This window comes from Lutra lutra, chromosome 10 (genome assembly GCF_902655055.1).
Source record: "Lutra lutra chromosome 10, mLutLut1.2, whole genome shotgun sequence".
Classification (NCBI taxonomy): Eukaryota; Metazoa; Chordata; class Mammalia; order Carnivora; family Mustelidae; genus Lutra; species Lutra lutra.
The window spans coordinates 37,321,705-37,346,621 of record NC_062287.1 but is presented as its reverse complement, the minus strand read 5'-3'; the positions used below and the strand labels follow the sequence as shown (position 1 = coordinate 37,346,621).

The 24,917-nt window shown below is 44.9% G+C and overlaps 1 protein-coding gene across 19 annotated transcripts in view; it reads left to right on the top strand.

Annotated features, from left to right (window-relative positions):
* AMOTL1 (angiomotin like 1) overlaps positions 1–24,917 on the top strand; it is a 160,180-nt gene that overhangs the window by 67,825 nt on the left and 67,438 nt on the right. For 14 of the 19 annotated variants that reach the window (XM_047747336.1, XM_047747339.1, XM_047747338.1 and 11 more), the window contains one exon: positions 22,302–22,454. The exons of the other annotated variants lie outside the window; for them this stretch is intronic. In XM_047747336.1, coding sequence (XP_047603292.1) covers positions 22,302–22,454 — 153 coding nt within the window. The remainder of the gene's footprint in view (positions 1–22,301; positions 22,455–24,917) is intronic. 19 annotated transcript variants of the gene reach the window in all.

The following is a 24,917-nucleotide window of genomic DNA, read 5'->3' as shown; positions in this document are numbered from 1 at the left end:
CTACTATGTGCCTTTAAATCTGTGTTTGGGATCTCACTGACCAGTAGTTCAGCTGTATATACCTCTTCTTCGTTAGTTTTAAGTAAAAGGCCTGTAGTTCCCTTTTTAAAAAACTTTTTATTTTGAAATGATTATAGCTTTATGAGAAGTTGCAAAAATTGTAGAGAGGTCCTGTGTACTCTTCACCCATTTTCCCCCATGGTAACATCTTACATAACCAAAGTACAGTAGAACCAGGAAACTGACATCGGTACATGTCAGATTTCACTGGTTCTTCAGGCATGCATCTGTGTTTGTGTATATGTACTTCTTTGCATTTTTTCCACACTGGTGGATTCCGGTAACTACCATCACAGTCAAGCTATAGAACTATTCCATCAACTCAAGGATGACCCTTATGCCACCCTTCACAGTCAAATCTACTCTCCCCTCCCGGCACCTAGCTGTAAACCCTAGTAACAACTAAATCTCTTCTCCTTCTCTGTCATTTTGAGAATGTTATAGAAATGAAATCATGTGGTATGTGACCTTTTCAAACTTGCTTTTTCACTCAGCATGATACCCATGAGATCCATCCAGGCTGTCACACTATCAACAGTCTGTTCTTTTTTATCGCTGAGTAGTAGTCCATGGTATGGATATACCATAGCTTGTTTAACCATTCTCTTCCTGAAGAACACTTGGGGGTTTCCCAATTAAAGTTGTTGGGACCATTTGTGCACTGGGTTTTGCATAGATGTGTTTTCACTTCCCCAGGATAAATGCCCAGGAGCGTTGTTGCTGGATTTTGAGTGGTAGTTGTATGCTCTTTTTTTTTTTTTTTTTTTAAGAAATTGCCAAGCTGTGTTCTGGAGTGGCTGTACAATTTTACATTCCCACCAGCCACGCAGGAGAGATCTGGTTTTTCTTTGCATCCTTACCTGCATTTGTTTATTATTTTAGCTGTCCCAGTAGGTGTTCTAGTCCCAGCCTGGTTTTAATTTGCATACCCTAATGGCTAATGATGTTGAGCATCTTTTCATGTTTGCCATCTGTATGTCCCCTTTGGTGAAATGTCTGCTTGTGTCCTGCTCATGTTCTAACCGGACTGGGTTTTTTATTACTCTTAACTCTGAGAGTTCTTATATTCTAAATATGTGTCCTTTGTCAGATATATGTCTTGCATATATTTTTTTCCAGTATGTAGTTTGCCTTTTTATCTTTTTAACTGGATCTTTTGCAGGGCAAAGGTTTTTAATTTTGATAAGGTCCAGTTTATTGGTCCCCCCTGCCGCCCTTTATGCATTGGGCTTTTGGTATGACGTCTAAGAACGCTTTGGCCTAGGCCTACGTCCCCAAAATTGTCTCCTATGTTTTCTTTTAAAGTTTCATAGTTTTACATTTTTTTAAAGACTTTATTTATTTGTCCAGAGAGAGAGAGAGAAAGAGAGAGAACACAAGTGGGGGAGGGGCAGGTAAATGGAGAAGCAGGCTCCCCGCTGAGCAGGGAACCCAGCGCAGGACTTGATCCCCTGGGATCATGACCTGAGCCAAAGGCAGATTCTTAACCAACTAAGCCATCCACGTGTCACAGTTTTACATTTTTTTTTAAAAAAGATTTATTTATTTACTTTAGAGAGAGAGTGTGTGGCTGGGAGGGGCAGAAGGAGAGGAAACTTAGGCAGTCTCTGTGCTGAGTGAGGAACCTAATGTGGGACTCCTTCTCATGACCCTGGGATCATGACCTGACCTGAAACCAAGAGTGCTCAACAGAGTGCACCCCCCCCAGGCACCCCCATAGTTTTACATTTTGTGTTCAAATTGTAGTTCATTTTTGCCCTCTTTTAAGAATTTGTATGTCTGGCTACCGATCTTAAAAAGCATCTCTTAGGCGTTGATCATGTTTTTAGTGCTCTCGAAGCACACAGCGGACTCGAGCATGTTCCCACTCTCAAGAGCTCGCCCCTTAGTGGGGTCGTGGTGTGGACATTTCTGTGTGCAAAGTGCAGTAAAAGAGACAACCATGAGCACTGAACAGAGAGGGCTCGCTTGGATGGAGCGGCAGGCTTCCCTGGGCAGGTTGCCCACACATGATGGGAATGAAATTAGTTCTTGCCTTTGATGCAGTTTGTGGGTATTGCCATGACTTCTTAGTGTGGCTCATCCTCGTCGGGGTAAACTGAGTGTGCTTGAGGGCTGTTTTGCAACTGCACGTGGTGTAATAGCTTAAAAAAATAATAAAAATGCAATACTCAAGACTCAATAACATACAGAGTATGAAGAAAGTTAGATAGCTTTAAAATGAGAGTATGTGTGTTAAAGCGAGAAAGGAGGTGTAGTATTCCAGGTTGTTTACGAACAGTGGACCTGGTTTGCTTCCTGGCCCTTCTGCCTCCTTCCTGTGAAATCGTAGGTAATTTGCCCTGCTGAAGCATCATGGATGAAATGAAGACGGTAATAGTTCTCACCTCTTGGAATTGCATGAGGGTGAAAAGGAACAGTGCATATGTACAGTGCTGGACATATTGAAAGTACTCAGCAAATACCTGCTATTATAATTATAATAATAATAATAATTATTATTAAAATAACAGAGAGACCAATGGTTTTCGGTATGTGTATTCTCATATATGTCCTTTCTCCAAGAATCTGGAATTCTGGTTCTAATAGAAACCTAGCTTTTCACAGTTGGGAACACTGTATCATGTACCAAATATTATTTATTGAAGGAGGTTAGAAGTTAGTACATTCTATCCACAAGCTAGTCCTAGCTATAAAATAGACCTTCCTCCCCACCGATCACCCAGGATCTTCTGAGGAAAGAACAGTTTCCTCTCTGTGGAAAGAGGTCTGTGTGCTCTCAGAGCTCTTTCAGAGTTTACCCATGCTTGTCACCCTAGGTACAGTAGGTCAGGGCTGATGTCATCGGGGTGGGTCCCGAACTTCACCACCGGTAGCTCCCTTTCCTTTCCCTCAACGACCAAGTTGTCAGTTTCCCAGAGGAAAGGGAATGAACCTCAGATGTACAGTTCTGGGGCAGTGGTTAGAACAGTGGTTCTCAAATGCGGTGGACATCAGAATCACCGAGAGGGCCCGTGTTTTAACAAAACAGACTGTGAGCACCCCCCTCCCCCAGGTTTTGTTTCAGTTAGCTCTTGGAGGGGCCCGAGAATTTACATTTCTAAATAGTTTCCAAATGATGCTGGGCCTGCTGGTCCAGGGACCACACTTGGAGAACCACTATTTGAGAGCATAGTCTCGCTTTAATTGGCTCTAGACTGAGGTGCTTAACTCTTTGGAACTGAATGTGTTTCTGTTTAAAAGAGGGAGATGGAAATAGATTGATTTCTCAGGTTACTAGCTGATCTGCCTAACTTTGTGCTCTGCTCTAATTACCCTTCTGTGCCTTCCCCCTTCCCAACCCTGACTTTTACTTCTCTCAGTTGTCTTTTGTCACTCCTTGGAAGATACACTGAGTTAGGGTGAATGGTTCCTAAACACAAGCCATATTGCTTTGCTTGAGTCACTTAACCTCTGTCAAGTCAATGTGTTGACTTCATACTTACATGGTGAGGTCACTGTGAGGCTTCAATGAGACAGTGCACGTGAAGGGACTGCATACAAGGTAAAGCATGGTGAAAAATTCCTTTATTATTTTGAGCATCCTTGACTACCTTTCAGAACAGTGTCCTCAGACTTGAGGATGGACTCCTTTTCCTGAGGCTGACTTTCACTGCTGCTGGGGGGCATGTAAGGATTGGGTGAAATCTGCAGGGCCTTCGTGGAGAAGTAGGTCCCACAGTGGGTGACTGGTTGGGCTGGGGTCTCTGAGGGCCTCCGGAACTGGGATGTTTTGGAGGCACGTTGATGTGGAGATGTGGCAGTGACCATCGAAGAGTTCGGTGCTGGAAATGAGCTTTAACAGTTGCTGGACTATTAAGAGTCAGCTTCCTCACAGTGGAGAAATAGGATTCCATGACATTTTTTTTTTCCTGGCATCTTTGGAAGATGTGATCGGGCCCCCGCCTATTTTTACTTTGAGTTCTCTATCTACAAGGTCCACAGTGACCACTAGCCTCATGTGCCTATCTAAGTTAATCAAAAGTCAATGAACTAAAAATTCAAGGCCTTAGTCGCATGAGCCGCAATTCAAATGCCCAGTAGGGGTTTGTATCAGTGCAGCAAGCGCCATCGGGCAGTGCTCTTCTAGAGAGACGTTAGCCCAGTTTGACTGATGGCACCACTGCTGGGCTTCATAAGACGGGATGGGCACACATGTTTGACTGAAATGAATCACTTCTCCCTTGAAGTCCTGTGTGGACCAACTGGGAGACGATAGATACCGCAGGGCGACTCGCCTATCAACATGAACCTCGTTTTTGGAGGCTCATCTCATTTAGAGGGTCAGCAAGGCGATTGGCTTATGCTGGGGGTAGCACTTACCAGGTTAGCCGGCTGTATCAAGGGGTATCTACTGCTTCTAGGGATGTCTGCGGCTTTGGTTCCATCGCTGGGGTTCTCCCGGGGGTGTGGTCCTTGAGAGAAGCAAACAGAAACGCGAGTGTGGAGTTAGCCCCAGAGGTCTTTGTCCCGGGGAGGATCTAGGGCCAGCCTGGGCTCCTCCGCCTTGGGTGGGTTCCACTCTTGACCCAGCCTTTGTCAACGTGAGGCAGGAGGCGGGCCTTCGGCCGGTGTCTGGACTTGCTCGGATACCGTACCTCCCTGGCTCATCCTGACGGTTGCCTCCTTTCAGAGGGTTCTGTAAGCTGTAAGGTCCTTTCCCTTCCCCACCTCCAGCTCCTTGCACTGACTTCCCAAATACTTCGTGCATCCGTCTCCTTGCTTTGCATGTCCACACGCTGGGTGCTTCCGCGCTCATTCCGGAGCTTCCGGAACCCTCCCAGCCACACAACAGGTCTTCCCACTTCTGCTCTCCTGCACCTCTTCTGATCTGCCCCGCCCTTCCTGCTTTCCTCCACCCTTCTCAGAACAGGCAGAGCAAGACGAGGGTGATAGGTATCTTGTCTTCCAGGCCCGCTTTGCTTCCTGCCTTAGGTGGGGCTCTGCCTGGCCCCGGTGGCCGGGAGCCAGGGAGGATGGAGGCCTCTCGCATTGAACTGCTGCTTCTCCGCCGTAAGGGCTGCTCTGGTTAGTGTGACCCAGGAATGTGACCCCCAAAGACAGGGGTGACGCAGGCCTTTTCCTTCCTGATGTGAACTGTACTTGGAAGGATTCTGAGAACCAAGTTTCTGAAGGGTAAGCCCCCTCTCTCTACAGGGTTGGGGGGAAAGGGGGAAATATGAAACTTGGCAGGGCCCTGTTTCCTGAGGGACCAGTCTCTAAATCTCACTGCAGCTATCGGTTGATTGCTCATCTTGGTTATGTGGGAAAAGGTCGGAAGATAGAAGGGCGGATGAGATTGCCTGTCTGGGATCTTTTTTGGGCAATGGGGGATCAAGGAGGAGGAAAAATAGCAAAAGGTTCTAGCAAGCATGTTCTCTCAGAATTATGGAAACCAGTGGATTCGGTACCTAGGGAACAGCATTAAATTCACTGCAGAACACACGTAACACCAGAAAATGTCTTCTGAAATCAAATTAGCTTAAATTAAGACACCTGGGAAAGTAATATAAACAGTATCACAAAACCACTTACACAAACCTTAAATATAATGGGGCTGTCAGATAATAAGCAGGAGGCTTGCAAAAGGGCATGACCTTGGCAGACTTACCTTCCTGTGGTCGTGATTGGCCAGCTAGATCATAAATGAGCAGTTGCGTGAAAAGTGGGGAGTACATTTACTTTAGCTAACTTTGAGATTTGATCCCATAAAGTATTTACCCCCCCAATCAAGAATGTAAGATCTAAAAATATCTACTCTGAGATACAGATTATCTTAGTCCTGAGTTTAGAAATAAAATTTTCTGAAATTCTGAAGTTTCTTTCTTTCTTTTATTTTTGAAGATTTTATTTATTTATTTGACGGAGAGATCACAAGTAGGCAGAGAAGCAGGCAGAGAGAGCAGGGGAAGTGGGCTCCCCAGTAAGCAGAGAGCCCGATGGGGGTCTCGATCCCAGGACCCTGAGATCATGACCTGAGTCAAAGGCAGAGGCTTAACGCACTGAGCCACCAAGGCGCCCCTCAACTTTCTTCAAAATAGATTCCAGGAATTTGGAGAAACAAAGTGAGATGAATACAAATATTTATATTTTAATAGCAGTTATTATGTGACTAAGGTCACTTTATTAGTTTAGGAACATAAAATGTGTTATGTGTTATTAAACTTGCTCGTAAAGTGGACAGATTTTATAGTATTAAATGTAGTAGTTGGGTAATAATCACAAATATTCTCACTGAATTTACTTCCAAATATTTTAAAGGAATACTCCTAATATTCCTTAAGGAAGGAATATGTTGCACATTAGGAAACATGACATTTCTCATTTGTTGGATAGATTATAAATTAGACAATAATTGGGATACAGAAGCATTCACCGCTCAGTTGAGTATCTGTTGAGCTGGGGACTGTGGACTGTACCAGTCAGTACTGAGGTGGATAATTTTTTTTTTTAAAGGTTTTATTTATTTATTTGACAGAGATCACAAGTAGGCAGAGAGACAGGTGGGGTGGCTGGGAGGGGGGAGCAGGCTCCCCGCTGAGCAGAGAGCCTGAAGTGGGGCTCGATCCCAGGACCCTGAGATCATGACCTGAGCCCAAGGCAGAGGCTTAACCCACTGAGCCACCCAGGTGCCCCTCAGATGGAGAATTTGATGAGGACACAATACAAGGATACAGTCCTCCATCCAACATTGGAGGGTCTGTCATGTGCGTGGAACTGGATGAAGTGTGGGATATATATCCTTCGCTCCCATGGAATTTGGGGATTCTAAAAGGGATATGATGGAGTAAGGGATTAGAAAACAGAAGGCAAACTGAACTGGGTTTATTCTGCTGTGTGAAGAGGATGAGGAACAATTTGGAATTGCCTTTCAACTATTTTATCTTTGCTGTGAACTGATTAAGAGGGAATGGGTTTCAGTTAAAGATATCACAACTTCTAGAAGCATGGGTTTTGTGTTTTGTGCCAGGGAGCTTGGGAGGCAATGGAGGCTATAGATGCAACCAAGGAATTACTAGAAGTGTGGGGCTGTCTCACTCTAGAAATCTCTTTAAATTGAGTGAGTATGATTGAATGTCCTATATGAATGCGGGATGTAGATCTAATGGCTGGTTTTGATGTGTTCATCTGTGGGGCTTTTGAGGAACTTAAGGAAGCTTGTGTGGCTGGAACTGTGACATATGTGTGCAGCAGGAACCAGATCAGATTCCGTAGGTTCTCCCAGATGAGGGAGGGGAGCCCTTGGAAACCATCAGGTGGGACTGTGTCAAGGGGTCCTGTGGCAACAGCACGGATTGTGTCTGCATTTGCCTTTCAGTTTCCTCTTGGATTTGAGTGAGTTGTACAATCTGGGAAGAAGAGAGGAAAATTAGTGCTATTTATGCATCATGATTTGTTTGTAAAGTCTGTTTAATGTTGAAAAAGCATTTAGGAATCTATGATGTGTTGTTTACTCTTTCTGCTTAAGAAGTTAAAACAAAAACAAAACAAAACCAGCCCCCGGACTCTTAATTCTGTTTATCCTGCAGCTTTACTGAATTCACTTCCCAGTAATAATAGTTTTTTGGTTAGCATCTTTAGAGTTTTCTCTATATAGTATCATGTCATCTGCCCATAGTAACAGTTTTACTTACTTAACCCGTGTGGATGCTTTTTATTTATTTTTCTTGTTTGATTGCTGTGGCTAGGACTTCCAGTGCTGTGTTGAATTAGAGTGGTAAGAGACGACATCCTTGTCTTTTTCCTGATCTTAGAGGAAAGTTCTCAGTTTTTCACTGCTGAGTATGATGTTTTTATCAATAACTATAGCTCCAAAAAATAATTTTATATCTCCTTTAAACAAAGCTTAAAGCTCAACAATGCAGTAGTGAAATCAATGCTTAGTTGACCTTTGTGTTTGATTCAGACCTGAGATTCACAATTTCCAGAAGTGTTCATTATGGAAAATTCACTGTGGAATAAGAAGAGAGGTTTTTCCCTTCTTATTTGTAATGCTTAGGAGAGAGGACAGATTCTCCCCACCACCTGTCCCAGTGTTCTGTCTGAAGAGGAGTTTCCTAGGCAGCTGAGCTGTTCATGTTAGAACCTGGTTCCTGATCCCTCTCCAGGTCAGCTAGCCCTTGACTTGCATGCCAAGGTGACAGACAAGTTAGGAGTTTTGAAGAATCTTTGGATGACACCATGTATGCTTTTGTTTTGGTCTCTGATACTAAGATTGCACCAGTAAGCTTATTTTCAGAGAAAGGGTATATTTTAGGATCTCTCAACCCAAGTGCTTAGAAAATTGAAAATGTAATTTTAGTCTAGTTTGTCAGTTTGCTGAACAGTCTGACCTAAACGAAAGTTTAAATGTTTTCTTCTGTGTGTGTTTTCTGGTGGGCAGCAAAGTTTATTGAGAGATAGAAAAGTGTTAGTATGAAGCTCCCCAAAGAGGGGCGGGGGGACCCGAGAGAGCTGCCCTTAATGTCTTCATCTTTGATCTGCTTGGGCATCTTGCTGTTTTTAAAAAGCTCCCTGATTTGATCATTTCTTGAAAGTGAAATTTATATCATTGATTCCTGTTCCATTTCCCCATTCTCATAAACAGAAGCTAAAATGTACTGAGCACTTACCATGTGCTGGAACACCGTTCATTGCTCTGTCTTATTTAATCTTTGTGACGGTCTTATGTAGTAGGTCTAATTGCTGTCTCCATTCACTGAAAGGGAAACGGGCACCAAGAAGTTAATTCATTTGCTCTGTTCGCGAAGGTAATAAATCATAGAGCCTGGATTCTGACACTACGTTAGGAGCAGATTTGCCAAAACAAAACCAAAAAAATTGGCCCCTTTTTCTTTTCTTTCCATTAGGTGGATATTTCCTCCTCTATCTCTGCCATTTGGTGGATATCGCTGTTATTCTTTAAATCTTTTAAGACTCGGGTCTTCTGGCTTGACAGCATCATCCTCTGTGTCTTAACTTCCTTCCCTTTGTCCCAGGACTGCCTGACTTCCTGCTGGGCAAGTTATTACAGTTTTTTTTCTCCCCACCTCCCAAAAGTAATTCCATGGAGCCTTTTTTTTCTAGTGAAATATCATTGTTGATTTGTATTCCCTTTTATGAAAATCCCTCAAGGGCAAGAAGATGCATTCATGTGCAGGTGTTTCCTAGAGAAGCTGCTCCCTCTCCTCGGATACATTTTCTTTAGTCCTTGGAGTCCGTTCGTCTGACAGAGTTCAAGCAGTGCTTTATATCAAAGGGCCTCTGTGTGTCTTCAAGCTTCACCACTTTTGGGGCCTGTGGGCACCTCTCTTTGCTTGGGAGGGAGGCAGTTCGCTGTCAGTTATAACTGATTTGTAGCCGTTTTCATCTCAAAGGTCTCTAAGTTTCCCATCTTTTGGCCCCTTCCCCATAGAAGAGGCTATAGCATGTAGAGCCATGTTTCTCAGAGTGTGCTCTGTGGAACCCTGGGGGTTCGTAAAAACCACCTTCACAGTAACAGTAACACACATGTGCCTCTGACTGCACGGACATTTGTACTGATGGTGTAGAAGCAATGCTGGGTGAAACTGCATGTGCCTCCGCATGGTTCAAAGCCGTGGCACCGACGCTACTAGTGGTCTGTCTGTCCCTCACCAGCACACGCTGTAAAAAGCCTGCTTTGCTTAAGACCGTTCTTGTTGAAGTAGTACAGGTACTAGTTTTATTAAATCTCCAACCTCAGCTACACCTTTTTAATGCCTTGTGTGATGAAATGGAGAGTGAAAATTAGAAAATTTCAAGTGAAAATTAGAATTTTGGGAAATTTGGATTTGCCACTATGAGCTTGACAGCTTCCTAAACACAAAAGACTTTTCTGATGATCGCAGTCCATGGTGTATTAACAAACGTGGTTTTGTTGATGTTACATACTTGAAATATTTCCATGTATGGAAGATTTGCATAGTTCAGTGGACCATTATTTTCCAAATGACCAATGTATGAAGTTATGAAATCATGGATAAAGAACGTTCCCTCCAAAGTAAAAGATGGACCAATGTGATCGAATTTAGAATTTAGAAGAATATCCAAGACGAAGTCACTGAGATAGTTTTAGTATTTCACATTGCAATCACCATTAAGAAATTAGCACTTGTTGAGTTTTGGTATTATTTCAAAGGATAGTGACAATTATCTGGAAAGGCTTGATTTTCAAGCAGTATCTTGAAGATACTGCTCCTTTTTCCAATTACATATTTGAATGAGGCCAGATTTCCTTCCCCTGCTTCAGCTAGAAATCACGCAACAGACTGACGGCAGAAGCAGATATGAGAATCCAGCAGTCTTGTAAGCCTGACATTAGTTTGCAGAATTATAAAATAATAACCGTTCTCGCTGCTTTTTGTTTTAGAAATGAGTTGTTTTTTTGAAATGAGTTTCCATAAAAATATTTCATGTCACTTGGTGGGTTTATTATTATTGTTTTTAAATGAAATATATTTTAATAATTCTCAGTTTCATTTTCTAACATAATAAATACGGACAGATATGGCCCACATAAACAATAGCTTATTGGGCCCTCAATAATTTTTAAGAGTGTAAAAGAGATCCTAAAGCCAAAAAGTTTGAGCGCTGTTGGTATAAGAGTAAACACTGCGTACATTCTGAGTCATACCCCCAGGGCTTGCATCCTGGTTTTGCCCTTTACTAGCTGTGTGACTTTAGGCAACAGTGCGTTAGTTGCTGTGTCTGAGAAACGAGGGTAATCCTCAGAGAGTTGTGAAGTCCGTGTAGTTAGCGTGTGTACGTTCTTATAGACCTAGGGAGAAACCGTAGCTCTTGACAGATTGTTTACGGGGATGTCCGTGATCCCAGACCTCCAGGCTGATGAGAAGAAAGAGGTAAGGGTAGCTCCTCAGCAGAATTCCAGAATCCAGTGTGTGTGCCCTGAGATGGACCTGGACACTGTTATCTGCTTACCACCCCATGCTACCTTGAGCCTGCCTGGGTCACTGCATTTGTGCGCTGTTGGGCAATTGTCTGCCTTTGTGTCTGCCTCTCTCACTAGCCTGCCATAGTTAGTTCCCCGTACCAGGCACTGACTCACGCCTGGAAGATGCTCGGTGTCCTAGATCTTGTGGAAGGAATCAGTGAATGAATGACTGTGTAATTCTGCATTTTGCTGCTCATGAAGTCCACAGACCCATGCGTGGTGTTTGGTAAGGGATAGGAATTATAAGGAAACCAAATACTACCGCAGATATCTAGGCTTTAAAATACATTGAAGTTCTGTGGGATGCTTTGGAACAGTCACAGTTGAATTTGCATCTCAGCCCTAGGGCTGTGAGCTCTGTGACCTAGAGCATGTTACTTCTGTTTTTGTTTAGGTAAAGAGGAGATACGGAGACTTGATTCTCAGAGATGTGAGAATTACCCGGGATAATGTGTGTGTCCCGTCCTGCTCTATAATGTTACATTCTGTGCCTTCCTTCTGTATAAAATTCAGCAGGGGCTTATCTCACATGATTTGGTGGCATAGTTGGCTGTGTGATTTTTGAGTTAGCAAGCACGTGTCATATAAGACGGTAGGCATTTTCACAGGCCTATGTCATCGTGGTGCACTAGATGCATTTTTTGCCGCAGTCACTTTATTGTATCTTAATCACGATAGTTTAGATGTAACTGAAATGGTCATATCCTCTGACCCAGTCATTCAGGTTTAAACAATTATGAAATCTAGGAGCGCTGAAACTGTTGACTTCAAATCTGAACTTACTAAAAGGCCACAAATTTACCCACAGAATTCTTTACCAAAAGAGTCAGTGCAGGCTCATTGGCCTGTTATAGGAAGAGTCACTGCCTGTATTTACTCATTTGGGTTCATCAGACCCATCAGGCTTTGGCTTCAGCTGTGACCGATGTACAGAGTTTCGGTTTATCACCGCTGTTCCAGAGTGCACGTGGCGTGTCAGCCCTCGTATAGCAGAGAGGTGTCCGCTTCCTACATCGGACCCTGCAGTCAAATCGACAGCGAAGAATTCATTTCTGGTCTGCACCTGTGGAGATCCTGATTGACAGGTGCAACACGGGGGGCTCGGAAGTGACATTTTTAACATGTACCACGGCTAACGTGAATCGAGCTCAGGTTTGGGATTCATTGTTCGAGGGGAGACCCCATGGTAAAAAGAATAGGCGGCCAAGTGGAAGGGACGAGGACGGTGGCTTCATCAATCGCCTTGGTGTTCTGGTGATTGGCAGGGAGGGTGCTATTTTTACTCTAAGCTTTTACGAAAAATAACACAAATAAAATAGCTCTGGTTACTTCTCTGCTTCGTATACTCAGGGAAAGCACTTTTCCCAGTACCTTTCCCCATTTTCCACAAGCAAGAGCATATCATTAAAACGCCCCTCATTTTAATGTAAGAAATTAGGAAGGAGTAAAAGACTCAGAATTAAGCGCACTTTGGTTGGGGAGTTTTGGATGGCAGAATAGCATCACAGAAAGAGCTCTGATTTTGTCTGTGCTGCTGCCTAGTTCTGTGCCTCTGGGCGTTACTTAACTGCTGTGAGCCTAGTCTCCCTCGCTACAAAATGGGAATAGGGCGGTGATAATTAAACGTAGGGACTTTTGTATCATCCCTATACTTCCTAAGCCCTCAACAAGTGGGAGCTCCTACCACCGTTGATTTTACTTTTAATACTGGAGGCATGTTTTGTTTCTTGGGGAACACTGGTTGCTTTAAATCATGAAGTCCACTTACGTGGCCATGTTGACTTTTGAGGGGAGTGAGTAGAAGAAGCCCCAGTCCCCGGGAGAGATGCTGCCCGACAGACATGCCTTGTCCTGCAGCTGCAGTGGCTTCTCAAACAGGACCCCAAGAGCCAGAGGAAGCTGGGGGCAGGCCAGAGGTGTCCCAGCCACTCCTCTCCTCCGTGCGGGCAGCAGAGGGAATCTGGAGAAGCGTAGACACGTGTTCATGTTGCTGTCCTGTGTCTTGGGGTTTATTTTAAGACTTTTCATCCTGTTTCCCTTTGTTCAGAAAATATTGACACTTACTGTCTGCCTGCAGTGATGGAAACACATTTAAGCAATGGAGCTCACATGCTAGTGAGTTAATTTTTGTTTTTTTCTCTCAGTGGGAACGTAACGTGTTCCAGGGGCACCTACAAGAATACCTTTATTATGGTCCTGAGATTAAAGAAAGATTATTTAAATTTCAGTTATTTAGTTAAGCAAAGGGCTTACTTATTATTTTATCAGAGTACACCGTTCTAGAGGTCTGTATGGTGTAGAGCTGAGAGCTATTAATGATGTACTTTGTACTTAACACTTGCTGGGAGGGTCGATCATGTGTGCAGTGTTCTTACCACACACACACAGATTAATAAAGGAGGTAGGAGGGGACAGGTGATGGATATGTCTGTGACCCTGATGATGGAGATGGCTTTGTGGGTGTATATTTATCCCCAGACTTGTCCAGTTATACACGTTCAATATGCACATCTTTTTAAATGGCAATCACACCTTAATGAAGTGTTTTTTTAACTTATCTGAAGAAAAGAATTTCTGGAGTCCAGGTACTTAGAGTTTTAGATAGGATAAATACCAAATATATCAACATGAAATACGCATTATGATACTACGTACAATTTGAGTCAAGGTATTTAGTAGCATTTGGATTTTCTGTTAAAGTCCAAAATTAAAAAATGATTTTCTCTTTGTAGTTACAGTCTTTTTAGTATGGGCTGCTCTCATGTGCCTGTGCTGACTCTGTGTGATAGCTAGGACTGGGCTGATTCCTTTTTCTTAGGGTGGGAGACAGGTTCCCGTAGGAGTCTTCTGACTGTTCCTGCTCCCAGACCTATGGAAGGAGCAGGAGCCAAAGGCTGCATTTGGAGCACAAATGCCAGGACACAGGGGTCACCTGCAGGGGGAGCAGGATGCAGGAGCACTTTCCTCTAAGTGTGATTTTGTGCCCCAGCTGCAGAATCCCTGGGATACTGTTACTTCCTGTACAGAACCCCTGTAGGAACAGGACACTTGTATCCATGTACACTTGTAATTAACCTCTTTTAGCACTAGGTGGCTTTCTCTCGTTTTTTTTTGTTTTTGTTTTTGGGTTTTTTTGTTTTTGTTTTGTTTTGTTTTGTTTTGTTCCCCAGTAGCTTTTACCAAGCCTTGGTCTCCTGATTAGTTTGAAAAAGACAAAATCATCTTTGAGCTAAGGTCTATAGAATTAAGAGTATGTTTATAACTGGTTATTTTAAAACGTACCCTAATTCCATTAATGCATATTTATCAATGTCCCTTATGTGCTAGAAACTACCAGGTACAGTAAACATACGCAGATGATTTATTGATTCAATACATGTGTATTGAGCATTTACTATGATTTTTTTTTTTAATTTATTTGACAGACAGATCACAAGTAGACAGAGAGGCAGGCAGAGAAAGAGGAGGAGGAGGCAGGCTCCCTGCTGAGCAGAGAGCCCGATGCGGAACTCGATCCCAGGACCCTGAGATCATGACCTGAGCCGAAGGCAGAGGATTTAACCACTGAGCCACCCAGGCGCCCCGAGCATTTACTATGATTTTATTTCTGCTAGAAACTGGGGATAAAAAAGCAAATAAGACATCATCAACTGTTAATCAACGTATGAATTGACTGGGGCCGGGGGAGGGAGAAAAATATAAACCAAATATGTAAGTGGTTGAACTGTGGCATAAATTTGCATGGACCATGATGGGAGCACAGATGAATAGCCCATAAGCATATGCGGGTGGGGTGATGGCTTTGCAGAGGACGTGGCCCTGGAGTAGAGCTCCAGAAGACTCTGGAGAGTCAGCTGTGTATTGAGCATTTGGTATGTGCCCAAGTAAGAGTTTTCCGACTCACTTGGAAGGAAAGGCCCTCCGGATGAGGGAAACTTTGGGGGGAACTCAAGTTTCTTTAGGGTTTGTGCGAAGGGTACCTGGGGCTATAGAGGCGAGTTACTGGAAGCCAAGGCAGATGGTGCTAAGTCATGTAGGATGTGGGATATAAACAATGCTCAGTTATTATGAGCAGGGACAGAACATTTCATTATTTTAAATGTAAGTCTCTCTCAGAAGTTCTTGATTGTAAGCACAAAGTGATTTTGGCTAACGTAAGCAAAAAGAGGGATTTATCGGAAGTATATCAGTCAGCTCACAAATGGACAGGAAGGGCCAGAAAATGGGCAGGAGCTGAGGTGAAAATTCACCGGGAACCCAGCCAGGGATGTGCCATCCGTCTTGTGAGCGTGGGCCTCCAGAGCCAACCACGGCTGCCCCTGGACAGCTGTGGTAACAATACCGCCGACATTTGATCAACACCCTTTGTCTTTGTGTCATTTCGTCAAGATTCAAAGTCTTTGGATGGAAAATCCAGTTGACTGAGCTGAGGGTGTCCTAGTTGCTAGAACCTTCCTGCTTCCGTAATGGGAGATAGAACCTACCCCCAAGGTTTATGTAGTGAGTTCAGGGTTCCCTAACACTAAAAGCATTTAATTAGAGGTGATTGACTCTCAGGAATATGGTCAGTAGCCATTGGCAGTTGGATCACCTAATCTCGAAATTATTTTGCATTTCTGTAGTGTTAGGAAAATAATGTACTAAAATTTAAAAGGCTTTTAAGAAGCTCCCTTAAATACTGACTTCTGAGTCATCCTCCTCCCTACCCATACCCGAGTGACACGGAACTCTCCATTCCTTTTAGAGATGAAAGGCTTCCATGACTCAGGCCCTGTGCTTCTCCTTGAACCACATTTAGTTGCTCTCTCCTCCTTAGCACCCTCTCTTCACGCCCCAGTGGATTAATATCCTCCTCATTTTTGCCCATTCTGCTCACCTGTGTCTTACTCCTTGTCATTTCAGCTCCATCTTGCCTCCCTAGTCAACAGGTAGTGATGAGTTACTTCTGGGTAACTGTGTGTCCCTTTGGTAGAGCACTGAGTCTGCAGGGAAATTCGGGTAGTTGTATGTGTGCACGTTGGTCTCCAGAGCTGGGTCATAATATCCTGAGACCAAGGACGTTCTTACTCATTTCTTGCGGTTTTTAGCTCCTAGCACAGTGCCCTGCTGAACTCAGTTGTTACTTTAAAGGTTAAGCATATACTCTGCATTTTGGCTCACACTGCTAGTATTCTCAGATATTTCTAAATAAGCATTACAAAGTTAAACGTCGCACGGCTTTAAAGTTATTAATCACAAATTCCACTTTGAGAAAGTCTCAATTAAGTAGCTAGTAGTGTATTTATTATTTTCCTTGTTTTCTACAACAGACAGATTGGTGCAGGGATTAGAATCCACATTTGGTGCCAAGAAAGATGATATCATACAAGGGTTGGAAATCTTGGAAATCTTCCTCCCTCCCACCCCTCCCCCTCCCCATCCCCATCTTGGGTTTCAGATAATGGTTTCTTGGGGAAAGAGCTCTTCCAGTGCATGGAGATTCTGCTTCCTGTTTAAAACCGTGTGTGTTGTGTGCACGTGTTCTAGAACAGGGCACTCTCACCTGTCTTTGCTTCACGCCAATCTCAGGCTCCTGAAGTGGGAATTGGCTAACTCAGATGAGCTAGTTTGGTCTCTTAAGAGGACTTGTGAACAGACTTTCCTTTCTTTTTCAGGCCCTAGTCATGGGCTCCTGAGGTCGCTTCTAAACATTGTTTCTAGGGCGTCTGTTTCCCTGAGCAGAGTATCCCACTCCCCCAGAAAAGCCTCCAGATCTGCCCAAATCAGGCTTGGTTGCTTACATTTAACTTTGAGGCTGCTGGCACACTCAGCAAATTCCTTAGCTCTTTGAAGGGAAGGTAGAAGTCCACAGTTGTTTGTTACTGTGTTTAAAATCTCTGTTACAAGGGTGCCTGGGTGGCTCAGGTGGCTGAGCGTCTGCCTTCACTGCAGGGCATGATCCGGGAGTTCTGGGTTCAAGCCCCACATCTGGCTCCCTGCTCAGCAGGGAGTCTGCTTTTCCCTCTGCCCTTCACGCAGCTTGCGCTCGCTCTTCCTCTTTCAAATAAATAAAATCTTAAAAAAAAAAAAAAACAACAAATGAAAAACAGGGGCGTGTGGGTGGCTCAGTGGGTTAAAGCCTCTGCCTGCGGCTCAGGTCATGATCCCAGGATCCTGGGATGGAGCCCTGCATTGGGCTCTCTGCTCAGCAGGGAGCCTGCTTCCCCCCTCTCTCTGCCTACCTGTGATCTCTGTCTGTCAAATAAATAAATTAAAAAAAAAAATCTTTAAATGACTGCTGTTAAATACTAGGTAGTTGATGTTTAAATGCTAAGTTGTGGGATTCACCTCATAATAGCCGTAGTTGAGGGAAGGAAAGCCATTATGTGTGTGTGGGGGGGTGTTCAACAGGAGGTATAATGAGTTTTGTTGGGGTGAACTGTGAAGGACTTGGGGAGTGGAGTGTGAAGCCAGGGGATGGGATTCCCAGCTGGAACTTGGAAAATGGGGTGACATGATCACGGGACGTGGGGAGGCCAAGTAGACCATCAAGGCTGTTAACAGCAGGGTGGGGAGCTGTAGTAGGCAGCCTTGAAATCCAAACAGAATTTGGCCTTGAAGCTATAGCTAGAACAGTTATGTGCCAGCAAGTGGCATGCTTAGAAGTGGGATTTAAGGACGGGAGATTTCCCAGCTCTGTGAGTGCTGGGTGATAGTCGAGTGACTATTGGAATGTCTTCTGGCGTCTAAACGTAAAGGACACTTCTGAGCCTGTTCTATTAGCCTCTTTGCAGATTCAAGGTCTGATCTCAGGGAAGAAACTGGTTGTGGTGGAGGTGAAGCGGATGAGGTCACCAGGGTTCTTCTGCCTCTCGCCTACCCCCAGAAAACTCACGTCATTTTCCCTTAATTCATTTTCCCTTCAACAAGGAGGCCCTTTGTTACGGCTATATTGAGTAAGGGAAAAAAAAAAAAAGTCTTGTCCAGGGTTGCATTACCTAAAGGCTTCGGGACAGGTACAAAGAAAGTAACAGCATAAAACCATAATGGGAAGGGAGCTTCAGAAATAAGCCAGAAGCAGTCACTCTCAGAGAGAGCCCCACAGGATTCTTCTTGTTGACACAGACATGTGGATTTGGTAAAGAAGGGGACCGTTCTTGGTGAGATGGATCCGAGCCAAGATGAGACAGAAATGTCCACTGCTCCAGCCAGAATTCCAGAATTCACCCTTTGTGGAGCACAGCACGGACAGATCCCTGGCCCTCCGTCAGGAGCCCTAGGACCTGCCCGCGCGCCCCCCGCAGAGGGAGACGCTGTAGAGAGCTCACTCCTTTACGCTGGCCTTAGCTTGTTTGCCATTGCTCATGCCCCTGGCCCCTGTAGACTAAAGCTGTGTCGGTGGCCTCCCGGGAACAAAGATCGGCTTGAACGAAGCAGGTTACTACTGCAAGTCAGTAGGTGCGGAGGACCCCGTGTGGAAGTGCCCCTGGGGCAACCTCACACACACCTCACACACCTTTGAGCACGTGGGGATCCTTGATTGGCTGTGCACCGCCCTAAAACCACTACCCTGCCTGCGGCCCTGGACAGGAGCCAGGCCCTGCAGGGGCTCCCCCTGTGGGAGAGGTATCTGGAAGTGTCCGTGGGTTCTCCCAGCCTTGCTCCTGGGTGTGGAGAACACTAACAAAACCCACAGCCTTCCCCCTCGCGTGTTGTCGTGTGTCACGCGTTTCCTTCCAGTTCCTCAGGTCAGGTAGCCGTGACCCCGTGGGGTAGGTCGTGTACCCTGCCTTCACGTAAGAAAAGAGCCTCAGTTTTTGCTGCAGGAGTTCCTAGTGAAGATTCTGAACTAATGTAGGAGGGGAAGGACTATGTACCTGTGGGATTAAGGGCGAGGCCTCGATTTCATTTTTGCCATATAGCCCAGGAATCTGCTGCCGCAGACCCAGTGACACACATTCCGGTCATTTTATTTTGTCTGACAGGGGAGGAAGCTACAAAGAGTGTGATTCGGTGGGTGTGTCAGGCTGGGCGAGTTCGCTTGGTTCACTTGGCTTAGTGAAGCAACGCTACCAGGCCCGCCTGTCTGCAGGGCCCATCAGGTCATCTGCTGGGCTCTTTCTGCAGCTCCCAGGAGTGGGGGGCGGCAGTGGGAACGGGACTCTCTGGGAATGCGTGGGACACCCAAGTGTACAAAAAAAGCCGTCTTAAGTGACTGTTGATATGTGGTTGGACATCCTGTCCCTCAGTCTGCGGGTGTGTGCGAAGTGCTTTCGCGCTTTCATAATAATGAGGCCTGTAGCCAAATGGTGAAAGGCGGCGTATCTCTGGTGCCTTCTCTGCTGATGTGGGGACAGGGGGCGCTTTCAAGGATTGCTCTCCGGATGCTCTGTGGCCTGGAGCTGTTGAACCTGCTCTCGTTTGCCAGGCTATTGGATAAAGTGTGGAAAATCATTTTGTACCAGGGTTGCTGTTACTGGTTCTTGGGCTGCGCAAGGATAGAAACGAGGCTGTATCCCAAAATCAAAGGCACAGACAAGGCTTAACCAGGGCTACAGCTGGAGTCGAAGGGAGACTCAGCACTAGGAGAGAGAGAAGTTAGACTGGCTATATCAGAAGGGAAGTCCTGCAGCCTATAAGGCTCCTCCTCCGCTTCCCATGCTGGTTTAATTTGCTAGTGAGGGGGCGGGGGAAAGGACGTCATCTTGATTGGTTGGAATGGCCTCGTCCTGATTGGTTGATATTGGCCGGCCATTCCGCCAGCTCATGGGTGCTTTCGGAGACAGGGTCCTCTGTTCTAAGGCCAGCTTGTATGTGGGGCTGCGTCTTGGTTCTTGTAACCGTGGTCCCTGTCTCATTGTAGTGATGAGAATGGCTTAGTGCAGAGGTTCTTAGCTAGGTTCTGTATCGAAAGCCTATACCTATACACACACACCCTACACATTCCTTTATAGGCATATACACTTAAACATATAACCCTTAATTAAGGCCTCCGTTTCATTAGCAGATTGCTCTCCGTTCTCACTTAAAATTTTGAGTCACGTGCCTAGATGGTGTCACCCAGAGTTACATGCTTGCGCATGCCATTCCTGAGCCAGATCCATAATGAGAAAACACCACTCTCTCTTTTTGAAATGTGTGGGTCCTCAACTCTCTCATGCTGATTTGGTGGGGGCGGGGCTGAGGGTACAGAAAGGTATTGTCATGCTTGGGGATTTTTGCCTGGGTGCACTCTTCTGCCCTCCAGCTTAGGGCTTCCCAGCTTTGGCTGCACACTAAAAACCATTTGGGGAGCCCTATAAAAATCAGATGCCTGGGCCCAGTCCCCAGAGAACCCAAATAAAATGATCTGGAGGAAGCTTGGATATTAGGATTTTGTTTTTTATTTCTTTATTTTTAAAAGATTTTATTTGTTTATTTGATACAGAGAGAGCGTGAGAGAGCACCAGCAGGGGGAATGGCAGAGGGAGAGGGAGAAGCAGGCTCTCCGCTGAGCAGGGAGCCCAGCGTGGGGCTCCATCCCAGCGCCCTGGGATCATGACCCAAGCTAAAGGCAGATGCTTAGCTGACTGAGCCACCTGGGCACTCCAGGTATTAGGATTTTAAAAGTTCTGTGGTGACTGTGATGTGCCGCCAAAGTTGCATCTTGCACTTCTCTAATTTCCCACAACATTTCCACATGCTGACATAGAAGCCAGGTCAGGATTTGCTTTAGAACCCAGGCCATCCGTGATTCCTAATTTTAGCCTGAGACTTTTAGATTTTTAGATATAGAAGGTGAGGGCCAGAAGGGAACGAGTTTCTTCCAGGATACTCCTTGTGGGTGGGCCAAAAAGAGACCCTGACAGATACTGTCATAGGCATTGGAGCTGCAGGTTTAGGCTGGTCCCCATATAATGTGTCATTCAGATTTGGTTATGTTCATCTTTAAGATGACAGTCACTACTACATTATTCAGTTTTAATTTTATAAGATAAATATTCTATTTTTTTTCTCTGTAGTCCACACGTGTCTGTGATAGGTATGAGCAAGCAGGCAAATATTACTTTGTGTTTTGAAGTAAAGACACTGAGGAGGCTGATGAGTCAACCCCCATCTTTGACCTCAGAATAAGTAGGTACTGCTAGCTTTGGCCTTGTGGGAAAGGAGCAGATAAAAAAACCTAGCAAGACATTTCAAATTACTTTGAGATCAGTTTGAAGTTAAAGCTGAGAAACATTTGGGGCACCCGAGTGGCTCAGTCGGTTCAGTGTCTGCCTTCGGCTCAGGTCATGATCCCAAGGTCCTGGGTTGGAGCCCCGTGTTGTCCTTGGGCTGCCTGCTCAGCAGGGAGTCTGCTTCTTCCCCCTTCCACCCTCCCCCGCTTGTGGTCTCTCTCTCTCTGTCTCTCTCTGTCTCTCTCTCTCTCTCAAATAAATAAATAAAATTTTAGAGCTGAGAAACATTTTTGTTTTAATGGAATTATCATTTGGTCAAGGATTTTAACTTAAAACACACACACAACAAAAGCATGATTCTTCCCCTGGAGTAAAGGAAGCAGAGAAGTCTGTGCAGAGAAGGCAGAGAGCCCAGGCCCATGCTGCCCAGCTTTCCGTGTGTGTATTAGTGTTCCTGTAGTGGGATCTCATGTTTAGTGCCTATAGGGTTGACTGCTGTGTCACGTTGAATTGGAACAGGAAGCCCACTCCGGTTTGTGTGTGAAGCAGATAAATTGGAGCTGAGAGGCCAGCGCTCGGCTGAGAGCCAGAACCCATGAGCCCGGCTCACACTGCCGTTTGGGTTCCAGAATCCTTGAGTGGGGCTGCGAGCTCTGTCCTGGGCTGGGACAGGCTCTTGCTCACATGTGGTCTGGCGACACAGCCAGCCCCTCTTGGTGTCTTTTATGTCTTCGGTGACACAGCTGCTCTTCTCATTTTAGTCTCCTTTTCTGGCCTTCCCACCCCTGTCCTTTCTGTCCCCCACCTTGACCATCTTTGCGATTTGTCCAGTTCTGCAGAGGGTGTGATTTCTGTCGGTGCATGGAACTGGGTCGTGTGAAATCATCATGACTTCACTCAATGTGTCTTGTAGGTTGTTATTTTGACCTCACGGGTCATTTTGGTGGGTGGTTGGACTTGTGATAATTCTGAATGTTAACTTTGGAATTTTCTGAATCAAAAAGACAGCTCCGAGTTGAGTGTGGGAGAATGCCTCGTGGGCTCTCGTGAGTCACACAGGAAGGAGGGAGAGGAGGACTTCCCTGGCACTAATAGGCACTTTGCTTCTTCCCCAGGTCCCCCTCCTGTTTGTTACAGCCCTGGTAGTCCCGCCCCGATTCTGGAAGACCCCAACTACTTTTTCCCCGACTTCCAGCTCTATTCTGGGAGGCGTGAACCATCTGCTTTGACAGTGGAGGCAAACGGTAGTAGCATCAGGGAAAAAGTTGGTAAGTCCTTTTACTGGCATTTCGGTTGGAAAAACAGGATGATCATATGTTTCTGATTTTTAGCCTTTTGCGTAATTTTTTTTTTCTGTCCTTGTTTTACAGACCGGCCAGTTGTATTATTGATTGTCTTTTTATTGGTGGGTGTCTTATTCTTAATGTTTGTGCTGTGGTGTCAGTAGACTGTTTTATAATAATATGTGACTCTCAACAGACAGAGTTCTTATGTAGGAACTTGAGAGTCATAACATTTATTCCCCAATTTTTCTCTAATTCCTATATACGTTTTTGTAGTATTTTTTTTCCAGAACTTTTTCCTCCTTCTCTGCTTTCACTTTTATCTCTTTCTGCAAATAATTGAGAAGTTCAGAAGAAATTCAAAGCTATAGTAGGCAGGGAACTGATTCCTGTGTGAAAAATTCTTGCCTATTTTTGAGGGCAAAATTGATAAATTGGTAAAACTAGAAGGGAATCTTTAAAACCACTGAAGGAGGGATGCCTGGGAGGCTCAGTCGGTTGGGCATTTGCACTTGACTCAGGTCATGATCCCGGGCTCTTGGGATCGAACCCTACATCGGGCTCCCTGCTCCATGGTGAGTCTGCTTCTCCCTCTCCCTCTGCTCTTCCCCTGCTTGTGTGCTCTCTCTCTCCTGCTCTCTGTCAAATAAATAAAATCTTAAAACAAAAACAAAAACAAAAAGCACTGTAGGGAGGGATCTCCTGGTTCTTGGCAAATGTGCTTATGAAAAGGAAATTCAGTAGTTCTCATGCTTGAGGAGAACCCCCCCCTCCCCCAAATTATGATCTTTTGGAAATATATTTGTCTTTTTATGTGCATTTTTACTCAAGTTGTTTACAATGTTTATTTTTATGTGAATTCGCTTGTGCCACAAGCCTTTCATAACAGTTATCCTGAGGGCAGGGACTGTGTTCTCTTTACCTTCTACCTCCAGCACCTCTCTGAAGGCCTGGATGTAACTGGTTGGTGGGGAAGATTTGCACAGTGAGTGTGAGGCCCACCGAAGCCCACACTGATCTCTCTTTCCTTGGGTTCTTCATCGCTTATTATAGTTCTTTGGCAATTCATCTTACATGGACTTCCAATAACCTGTTTTTCGTGTTTGAAATTTTTTTTTTTTTCGTGTTTGAAATTTTTTTTTTTTTTTTAAAGATTTTATTTATTTATTTGAGAGAGAGAGAGTGAGAGAGAGCATGAGCGAGGAGAAGGTCAGAGGGAGAAGCAGACTCCCCATGGAGCTGGGAGCCCGATGTGGGACTCGATCCCGGGACTCCGGGATCATGACCTGAGCCGAAGGCAGTCGTCCAACCAACTGAGCCACCCAGGCGTCCCACGTGTTTGAAATTTTTTATTGCTGAGTTTTGGGCTTATATCTTAGTTACAGTATACTTTCTTGGAAAGTAGGGAATAAGTTCGAATTTACTGCACATGCAGTCTTATGGAGTAGATATGAAGTCTGCCCATTTCCCAGAGGAGAGAGGTTCAGAGAAGCCAAGTAACTTGCCTGAGGTCTTGGGGGTGTGATTTAGAGGGTGGGGGGAGGGGAGAGGCAGACCGGTATGATCAGAGTTCTGGTCATGAGCTTCAGGACCCAGTCTGTAAAGTTCTTGAATTTGCAGGACAATTATTTTCTGAATGCCTTCTGTGTATCAGGGTTGTGTTCTAAGCACTGGAGAGATAGCAGGTGAAGAGAGCAGATAAAACTCTGCCATCTGGTCCTTGAATTCTGGTAGAAGAGGATAGATCATAAATGCAGTGTGGACTGGAAGAAGAGGCCAGAGGCAAGAGATGTGAGGAGGCCATTCGAGACCTCTAAGGCAAGTGGTAGGGAGAGCAGGCACCTGGGAAGTGGCTGAGGGCATGGAAATTAGGGTTGCAGTCTTTTACTATTGCTAAGACACTAAAAATGTCATCTAGTGTCACCTTTTGTCATATTTTAATACCAAAAAGAGTAAGAGGGATGTCACTTTTCATAGCCCTTGCCTAAAATAAGATAGAGGCGTAAACCTAATGACAAGTGTCTGTGGGTACACACGTGTATATGGGCAATATACATATATTTATATATCTTGTAAGCATATCCTACCACCTTTATTTTTTCTCATCTTACTGGACCAAGAAAAACTAGTTTGGCACTTGATCAAATGTGGAGAGAAAAAGAGACAAAGGGCCAAAAGTACGTCTGAAATTTCTGTCTGGATGGCTTATAGGATAAGGCTGCCACTTACAGAAAACACAAACAAACAAACAAAAAGGCAACCTTGGGGAAGAAAGATGGTTTGGGGGGAGACAAGGTATTCTGTGTATATATAGAAACAGAGCCATCATTGCCTGGAATTGTAGAAGTGAGGCTGCTTGGCGATGATCTAGTTCAGTTCCCTCCCTTTACCCATGAGGAGATTGAGCTCAGAGATAGTAAGTGATTTGCTCAAGGTCACGCCTGTAGA